Raw genomic sequence first — 10,065 nt, forward strand, 5'->3', positions numbered from 1 at the left:
TGATTTTATTTAGGGGCTGTGTCTGCTTGACTTTGTTATGGTATCTTGATTCTTATATTGTGGTCGTCAAATATTTGAATAAAATGATTTCATTATGTTGATGATCGAGTTAGTGTCACATATTAAGAGAAATCAAATTACTATTCGAAATTATACTAATTAATGTTGTTATAATATTTATTTTATTTTTAATTAACGGTGAGTATTCAATCTAGTTAGAATTTAAGTTCGTTGAGTTGATGAGTTTTATTTTATAATTTTAATTTTATTTGAATTATTTTTAGTTGAATTAATTAATTTATAAAATCTGAGTTGAGTTGTTTGTGTTTATGTTTAAATTTGACCATGTAATTTTATAGTATTAATTGATTTTAATTTAAAAAAATTCTATAATCAGATATAACTGTATATTATATATATATATATATATATATATATATATATATCAATTAGATTAAATAAATTCATTAATCATTAAAACAATTTAGTTTTTTGAATTTTATTTTGTAAATTAATATTTTTGAATTAATTAAATTAAACTGAATTAACTTTCTAAACATCAAATTGAATTAAAAAAATAGATCACCTGATTAAATTTGACCCACCTTAAACTCTAATCATAATCATATGGGTCATAAATGGTCTTAAACAAATAATTGTAAGAGAAAAAATGAGTTTGAAAATTACTTCTTAATCCAAACTGAGGAGAGAAGAAACCTGCACATTATTGCTGTATTAACGACTTAATATATATTAATGAACTCTTACGACTTACATGCATGCATCATATCACTTGGCCTGATCTAAAGACACACCAGCAGTAGCAGCAGCAGTAATAGTACTATCACTTTGTCCTTCTTCAACCTCCTTCCACCCTTCTCCGATCTTATTTTCTCCCGATTCCTTCGCCGTATCATACGACGCATGTAATCCGAAGAAGAAATAGTACAACAGAACACAAGTCCACATCCCGAACCTCTTAAACGATGCAGCATCGATTGATTCCAGCAGGAATATGTTTATCGCTATGGATTGCGACGGCAACCACGGCACCATCGGTACTCCCCACACTTTTGGCTTCCTCGCCTGCGGAACAAGCACCGCGATTCCCGCGGTGGCTAAGAAACAAATCGGGATGCTGATCACGTATGCGATCCAATCGTTGTTGTCACTCAAGCCCCAATAAGCAGCCGTTGCGGTGGAAGACGCTAGAATAAGGGCGATGAATGCGATTAGTTTGTTCCGGTCCGCCGTACTCGTCTCTCCGCTCACGTAATACCCGCGAACTATGAAAGCGAGAGCCACGAGTAGGAAGATGAATAGTGGTCATATTGATAGAAGGTTTACGAGAATCCCGAGATCGGTAAAGAAACCGATGATCGCGGTGGCAGTAAGCATGACGATGGCGGCGTAGATCGGCGTCCCTGTCTTTGGATGGACTTGTGCTAGCCATGGTGGCATCATGTGGGTTCGAGCAATATGCGTGAGATATCGAGCTTAACCGACGGCGCCGACGAGTAGGACTGTAGTCATGCCTTTCAACGCACCGGCAGCCACCACATATTTACCCCATGACATCCCGACAGCTTCGAACGCTACCGAAAACGGTGCATCCTTGTCGATCTGCGGGTAGGGTTGCATTAGGCATAACACGATGGCGAGCAAACAATATGCAGTCGTCGTTATCACCATTGAGGACGATAGGGATTAGGGATGTCGTGAGCAGGGTTCTTAGTCTCTTCGGCCGTGGTGGAAACGGCGTCAAATCCGACGTATGCGAAGAAAAGCACGGCGGAGGACTTGAAAATACCATGGATGCCGAATGTAGCGAAATCATTGTAGTATTTGGTGTGGGCTTTCGTGAAGCCGGCAATGATTACGAAGAGGATAACGAGAACGTGGACAACGGAAGCGACGTAATTGAAGCGCGATGAGCCCTTGGTCCTATGGACGGCGAGGATGCAGATGACGATGACGACAACGACGGCGATGGGGTCAAGTTTACCGTAGTCCTTGGGCATGCTGTGGACTATGATTAGAAAATCGTCGGAGTTATGGTTGCAGAGGGTGGCGAAGTATGAAGTCCATGACCGAGCCACCGCAGCACCTGCGATAACATACTCGAGGAGGATGTTACCGGCTGCAACGAAGGCCATGAAATCACCTAACTCCACTCTAAGGTACGCAAATGATCCACCTGCAACAGGAATTTCAACAGCGAATTCAGTGTAGCAAAACACTGAAAGCATGGCCGACACACCCGATACCACGAACGACAAAACGACGGCGGGCCCGGAGACTTTTTTGCTTGGAGTCCAGTAAGAACGAATATGCCGGCTCCTATAACAGCACCGATACCGAACTTAATAAGGTCCCACCATGATAGGTTCTTCTTCATCTCATGCTGGCTCCGACCCTTGATTTCGTGGAGCTCCGTCGAGTCAAGCGATCGGGTCAACAGCCGGTCCTTGAACCGACTCGGAGTATCCTTAAGTGCTTGGACGTAATTGCCCCAGCTCTTGAACGAGGGAATAGGTGCGTGTGGTTTCTTTTTGTCAAACGTGTAAGTAGTAGATTACGTCATGTATTCCAATTTGCTTATTTTTTTATAAGATTATTTTAAATCTTTATACTTAAAATTTTAATCTAACTCAAATGTTAGCAGTTAAATTTGTCATTCTACTATTAATTAATGCATTAAATATAAGTTACAAATTTAGTTTATATCAATTTATGTTAAATTTGTTAAATATATTTACGTCAAAAATTTAAATTTTAAAATTTAAATTTATAAAGATTAAGATTGAATAAATTAAAGATATAAACTAATTACATGGAAATAATTCAATATTCGTGTCCAACGGTAATGTATTATTAATAAAAAATTAGTTATTTTATAAATCTAATCGAAGGAACATCTTCATTAAAGCCGGAGGAGAATTAAATACAATTTCGCCCATTAAATCACTACATTCTTCATATTACATCACACATGAAACAACCTTATCACTGTTATGAACTGTCTTATCCACATTAATTTATCCAACTCGAATGACGGTTTAATCCGCATATGTTTACTAGAGACACCAAGTAAACCATCACACTTTAACCTTATATCACATTCACTATAATTTTCTAATGCAGTTTTCATTCGCCCAATATTAATTCGAACACCTACAAACTAATTATCAAATTACTTATTCCTTCTCGTTCAAAGAATCCAACAAACTAACAAGAACCGCGACGCCCATCCAACGATTGATATTGTCGATCACCCATATTTGATTTTTTAACACTGACATTGAAATTTTACAATAATAATGTGGATCAAATAATAGTAGTTTTGGGATTGGAGTGAGATAGAAAAAGATAAATATGATTTTAGGGACGAAACCGTGAATTAACCCTTTCTTTTAAACCGGCGCGCTGTGGCTGGTTGAACCGTGAGCCTGAGCCTCAAAGAGCAAGGCGAGGGTTTTTAGCTTTTTAAACCTCACTAATCTCTGGTTCTGCTCTTCAACAATGAACTCACTCGCAAAACTTGCAGCTTCACAATCTCATCAGGCCACGAGAAGATGGTTCGCTTTACAAGCTTCTTTTTATTCAACCACCGCCAAGCGGTTGACCAAATCGGAGAAACCCTCCGATTCTAAACCCCCAGCAGCACCGCCACCAAAAGAATGGCCTAAGCCTTCTACGATACCCTACCAGTCCAAGGTGGCCAACTCCGTCGCCCTCTCCGGTTACATTCATATGCCGGTTCAGTTCCAGGCTGCCCCCGACGGTAAATTCTGGGCAGGCACTGTTATTTCCCAGAACTCTTCCTCCGATGCTCCTCCTCTTTGGTACACCCACCTTCCCATTTTCGAGTTCTTTTGATGCATTATTAGTGTTTTGATTCAGTTTAACGATGTTAAGTTCACTGTGTTTATATTAGGATTCCAATTATATTTGAAGGTGATTTGGCTCATGTTGCTGCTTGTCATATAAAAGAAAATGATCATGTTTATATAGATGGGCAACTCAGTGCTGATCCACCTTCTGATGCAACTCAAAATCAAGCCAATGTTCAGGTAGACTGTTCAAAATTTCGTGGAAAATTGTTTTATTTTGTGTATGATTAGTAGTTGAACAAAGTTACTTGTTAGAAAACTAGGATCGAGTTCGTTGTTATAATCAAAATCTCTTTTGTTTACTCTATAGAAGTGAATAGTTTGAGAGTGCTAGTATTCGTACCTTTTCTGAAGGAACTCGAGTTACATCTCTTTTCCATTTCCATTAAAGAGGTTTCATGTGTTTCGACGACCATTTGTTTCGAAATTCGTTTTCTTTTCTTAGGAACACGTACAAACAGGACAATGGTAACCCATGATTGGTTACTTCATTTATAAATTTCATAGTAATATAAATACAGGTCTTCCCGAAACGGAATTTGTGCCTTGCTATCCTCTTGTCTAGTGGGACAAGGACTTATCTCTGTGAAACAGATGATTCATTTGCATCCGGATGAACCCCAACTCCATTGCATTGCAAGAATCTTGTTTGTTGTATATTTGAAAGAGGTTTATTTTAGATTTCAATCTCACCAATGAAATCAAATGTTTGATTTTAAGGCAAAACCTAACTAAATGGCACTGCACTCTGGTCCGACAACGGTGAGACGTGAGAATCTAATTCTCGGTTCTGTTTCGGCCTTCTATAAATGTGTGGTTCACTGAGTATGTGGCGGAAAATAACTTGACTAAAATGTTACTTTCCAACATAAAGCAGCTATACAAATTGTGTCGTTATTAGATTAACCATAACCTAGTTTGAATCTGATGAAGATAAGTTCTTTTTATATCATCGGTGTCCGTAGTTTTTATTATTGAAAGATATATTGTGTAAACTGTTGAGAGATACGATTTCGGGGTGGCTAATATCTAATTTTGTACGTGGTAGGTTATGGTGCGTTGTATCAACTTTGTTGATGAATCGCCTCCCAAGAAGAAAAGCAACGCTCCCCCTAAAGAAGAAAGGACCTTAACTTATTCTGGTGAGACTCTATGGCTATATCTAGAATACTTTCTTATCACGGAAGAATATGAGTTAAATCCTTATCGATGATATATTTTGTGCTTTAAGTTATCTGAGGTAAAACTTGTACGTCTTTCATCAAAGCTAAAGGTTTTATTATGTTGGCGTTGATGGTAAGTCACGGTTGACTTACATTTATTTGCATTGTGATTTAGATTTTCTATTCCACTAGGTATACTGAAGAAATTTAACAATCATACAGAAAAAAAACAATTGGTAGAACGTGGAAAGTAAATTTCATCCGACCCTTGAATGTTTACATGTAATTTTGATTGAATTGGCATCATCTGCTATTGTAATTTTGTTGGTTTTGTTCATGACTGTGATCACTAAGTACGCTTCCTAACTCATTTCAGCTAGTACCAAGGAAGGTACTGAAATTGCCACGGATGCATGGAGAGACCTTCTTGATAATCCGAAAGAATGGCAGGATTACCGTCAAAAGAAGCTTAATGGATTGGTAATCCTCTCATTATACTTTGTTGTTCCTCTTTTTGCATTTGAAAAGGTGCTTATTGTTTTATTTACAGGTAAAACCTAGATATCCTGATTTTAAACGCAAAGATGGTGTTCATGCACTTTGGCTCGATAGCGCACCAGAGTGGGTTGTATCCAAACTTGAAGAAGTGGGTTTCGATATTCCTATTCAAAAATCAAGTTAAGTTGAACCAACATAAATGTATAGTTAAATAAATATTGTATCGTTTTTGTTGCAATGATTGTGTAGACATTGGCTCCCTGTTATTTGGTAACTTAGACGATTAAGAATTAGACCAATACTGAACCCAACCCGAACCCGAAACCAGTTTGACCCTGAAGAGTCAACAACTCAAACATGCCCAACCACACCCTGACAATGACCTGAGCATCTCGATACAGAAAACTCTGGCAAACCTGAAAGAATTCAAAAAATTTAAACCTGAATTAACTCGACCCAGATTGACTTGACCGAAAACCAGCACAACCTGTCCAATTGACAGGTCCAAATGTTGAAGCACCTTCTAGCATTTGAGTTTATCTATTATGAACATGATGCATAGTGCCATAAAATTTTATTTGATTCAGGGGAAGAATACTGGAAGGACTTGGTGGGAAACCCGAGTATGTGGTCGGACTACAGATTGGATAAGGTATAAGGAGGGTTTTACTCATTTCGACCAACGTCTTCATATCATATTTACGATTTGTTGCGGCTTGCAGATAAATGGCAGGGTAAAAGAAAAGTACCCCGATTTCAAGCACAAAAACACCGGCAAAGCTCTATGGGTTTCCGATTTACCGACTTGGGCAGAATCAAAGTTGCCGCCCTTAAAAAGTAAAAAATGGTCCGACAACCTGTGAGAGGGGATCGAGGTAGAGTGGAGCTGCAGTGCAACTAGATTTAAGGGCCCTTGTTTATTATGGAGTTACATACAGCAGAGTGAACAACAGGGGATAAAGATGCATTCTTTGTGAGTGATATTTTGACATTGATTTACCAATTAATTTACTTTATGCTGATGTGGGACAAAACACAAACTTTGCCCAAATTGAATGTGTTGAGACATTGAATACGAGTACTTTAAAAAACGAAAAATTCATGTAACATAGGCAAGCAACACTGTTAGTTAAAGTGTCGGATACAGACATCGAACACGACCTAGCATTTCGGGATTTAAGGTGATAAAACTGAGGCCAAAGAACTCTAAACTTATATGTTTCTTCTAAGTGTCAAAATAATGGTAAAAATGGACAGTATCAGTTGAAAACTGTGTCCGAAGATCACACTGATGGGAAGAACTTGTTGAGATTGAAGGGCAAGGAATAGAACTCCTCGCTTCTTGTATCGGTTTTGAATGATCGGAACTTGTCCCACCAGTGCATTCCGCGATCCTTCCTAGTTGCGTTGTCTTTCCCATGCAATGAGACATCAAGAAACATCGCCAATAAACCAGCAACGAATGCTTCCGACGAGAAAGGCACATTTATCATGTCATTGAACTGCAAACAAACAACAGATTAAGGTTAAAAAGTTCCCATGAAACTTGTAAAAGGGTAAATGAAAACGATATAGTTACCCATCTGGCTCTGGTGTGAACAGGACCATAAGCGTTAACTGCTGTGTACTCGTTGAAGTACTGTGGTATTGATAAGCCCATGAATACAGAGAAACCTAATATGAACTTTGTTCTGAAGCTGTTTAAATTGCAGAACTGAAGCAACCCGAAACCCGCCGAACCTGAACACGAATTTAGTATGAATGTTGAATCATGAAACTCTTGACTGGAACAGCAATGATAAAGTTTTGATTCATATAAGACTCACCAACATATGCAAAGAAAAGACAATATAAAGCTGCAATAATCGGGGGCGGAATTGAGGCGAAAACGGCTCCAAATTTCCCTGATCGATAATGCATGAAAAGTTATAAATACATATGAAAGAAAGAGATAGGGAGAGATTGGCATTTTGAAACTTACCAAGGATGGAGAAGAAGATCATGAACCCGGCAGATATCTGGACAACTCTTCGACTGCCAACTCGAGTCAGTGCCAACAGACCAGCATTCTCACTACATCGAATGCACGGAAGGTTTAAATGAATGTACAAAATTTAATGCAAACAGTCCAAGCTCATAATGATTTCGATAAAGAAATATTGTCAAATTGTGTGCCGCTAACGAAAGAATCTTACGCTGAAACAGATGATCCATTCCCGGTTCCGAATATCCCAGAAAAGAGAATGCCGACACCCTATGATTGAAACGAAACAAGACACATTAGAAGCTGAACTTTAGTCATTTGATCACATAGATATTTCATCAATTGATTACCATATATGCATATATCAATCGATCATAAAACATTTTACCTGCCAACCGATACCACGGCTAAGAATGGAAGGAGGCAGCGGAGTAGCACTTGCATATCTTGAAACAGCAATGAAGGTACCAGTAGACTGTTTAATCACAACAAGATCATAAAAATGAACATGAAGGTTGCATTTTCTATGCAAATGAGATGGATATCGGGATTATGGAAACAAGAAACAAACCTCTACAAGAGCAACAAATGAAGCTGCCATCATAGCAAAAGATTCTCCGGCATCGAACGAAGGAGCTCCCCATTGAAAAGGATATGGAACTCTTATCCTATTCACGAAGTGTTGTGCATAACAACGAGCAGTGATAATCAATTAATTGTACATTCTATTCTTATATATACTGCTAAACAATGAACTTCAAGTATCTCAATTTGATTTTGCAAGGGTAACATATTGCCTTGTGAAGGAAGAAACAAAAGAGCCTTACCAAGGAGCAGCACTTATAATCCCAGCGCGATCAGTTCGACAGCTTAATTGAGTTTTTGGTCCCGTGTTCTTATATGCCCCACCAACAGTGAGCAGGTGAGCATATATCCAGACAATCACAACCGAGAATATGACAGCAAAGCGATCAAACACATGCCGCTCCCCACGTACCATATGAGGTATATACTGCAATAAATTCATGGAGGTGAATATTTCTATTTAGCGCCCGTATTAAAAGAAAAAGGGCAGCTGCGAATGGACAATCTAAACTACCTGTGAGAAGACTAAGAGAAGGATGATCTGTGGTAGCCCGATCTCAATGCATTTCGCAAGCTACAAAAGAAATAGCCAGATTTTAGGAAAAGAAAAACGGGCAAGCAATTTTATGGCAACATACATGTTCATCCCAAAAGATGTCGATACATACCACAGGAAAGCCGAGTTCGTAGAGCCCGAAGCCGGACATAGCAACCAGAGGAACAGCAGATAGTGGACTTAAGAACCTGGTTAAGCATTGAAAGGTATAAAAACAAATGAAGCTACATTGAGTCTCCAATCAAACACTAAATGGAACAATGCCAACTAAGTAAGCATCTCGTAGCAACTTGTATCTTGCATTTACCAGATAAGCACAAAGAGTGTTAATTAAAGACGATAAACTATTTCATTGACTGCCGTTGGAGTTTCCGGCTTGACAAGCGGGTTAGTATGATGATACATACTCGTTAAGAGATTATTTAACCACATCATCATGCAAAACTATATGTTTTATTGAAGAGTAGCACAACAAACAAGAAAGAGGATGCTTAAGCCATAGCAATGCTTAAACTTACCTAGCAACATTACGCCAAAGGCCACTAAACCCGAGAACGATCTGAAGAGTCGAGGCAACAATAAGAGGACCCTGGATCCCACGCATTATTTTCTCAAATTTCTGCATATTCAGTAGATCAAAACCAATCCAATTCAGATTTCAGGGTTTACATAATTACATCACATATATAATACAAACGTTAGGATCTTATTGAAGCAACCTCCTGAGGATTCACAATGTCACTATATCGGCCGGCCAAGATAATTGAAATGGTCGTTGGCAAAGGTGTAAGAACCTCCGATCACCGCAGGCAGACGAGTACCGAAAAATGTTTGAAACAATGTGTTCACCCCAGCCACAATAGCAATGTCTGGATCATCTTGGCTTCTCTTCCTGATGCGAAGAACATTTGAGAAAAAAGTAAAACAAAGAACATGAAGAGAACTAATTGATTATTCGTGAAATAAAAACATACATTTCCACCTCCCATCTGGGGAACTAGAGAGGTTGGTATGAGAACAGTTGTCCCAAGCATCACTAAGTAATGTTGAAACCCAGTATAGCTTCAGCTGTAATGAGAGAAAAATACATATTTGATTCAGAAATAAGCACTTGAATCAATGTATAAGCATTTTGAGAGATTTTCAAATATAAAGAAAACTCACGCCAAGGAGGGGACTAGTAATGCAATAAGCAAGTTAGGCATTTGATCCTTGACTGGATGTGGTTGTAACTCCTCCTGTTTGGGGTGGCGCCGCTCCTCCTCCGCCTGCCATTTGCCTTTTTTTCTCTAACTTCAAACGTTCTAAAAATAAAAACTTTAAAAACAAAACCCAAATGCCCAAAATGATAGTTGAACATGCTGCAAAATCCAACACAAGAATGAA

General features: G+C 38.6%; 1 protein-coding gene and 2 pseudogenes across 1 annotated transcript; 1 reads left to right on the plus strand and 2 right to left on the minus strand.

Annotated features, from left to right (window-relative positions):
* Positions 1-787: 787 nt before the first annotated feature.
* Positions 788-2,521, minus strand: LOC120197561 (annotated as a pseudogene).
* A 981-nt stretch (positions 2,522-3,502) lies between these two features.
* Positions 3,503-6,581, plus strand: LOC120197720 (protein OSB2, chloroplastic-like). The gene is made up of 7 exons (XM_039199136.1): positions 3,503-3,845; positions 3,938-4,073; positions 4,942-5,035; positions 5,433-5,536; positions 5,607-5,733; positions 6,142-6,206; positions 6,277-6,581. The coding sequence occupies exons 1-7, from the start codon at positions 3,523-3,525 to the stop codon at positions 6,415-6,417; spliced, it is 990 nt and encodes a 329-aa protein (XP_039055067.1). The 5' UTR covers positions 3,503-3,522; the 3' UTR covers positions 6,418-6,581.
* A 201-nt stretch (positions 6,582-6,782) lies between these two features.
* On the minus strand, positions 6,783-9,745 carry LOC120197719 (annotated as a pseudogene).
* Between the last annotated feature and the right edge of the window lie 320 nt (positions 9,746-10,065).

Source organism: Hibiscus syriacus, unplaced genomic scaffold (genome assembly GCF_006381635.1).
Source record: "Hibiscus syriacus cultivar Baekdansim isolate YM2019G1 unplaced genomic scaffold, ASM638163v2 tig00117048_pilon, whole genome shotgun sequence".
Lineage (NCBI taxonomy): Eukaryota > Viridiplantae > Streptophyta > Magnoliopsida > Malvales > Malvaceae > Hibiscus > Hibiscus syriacus.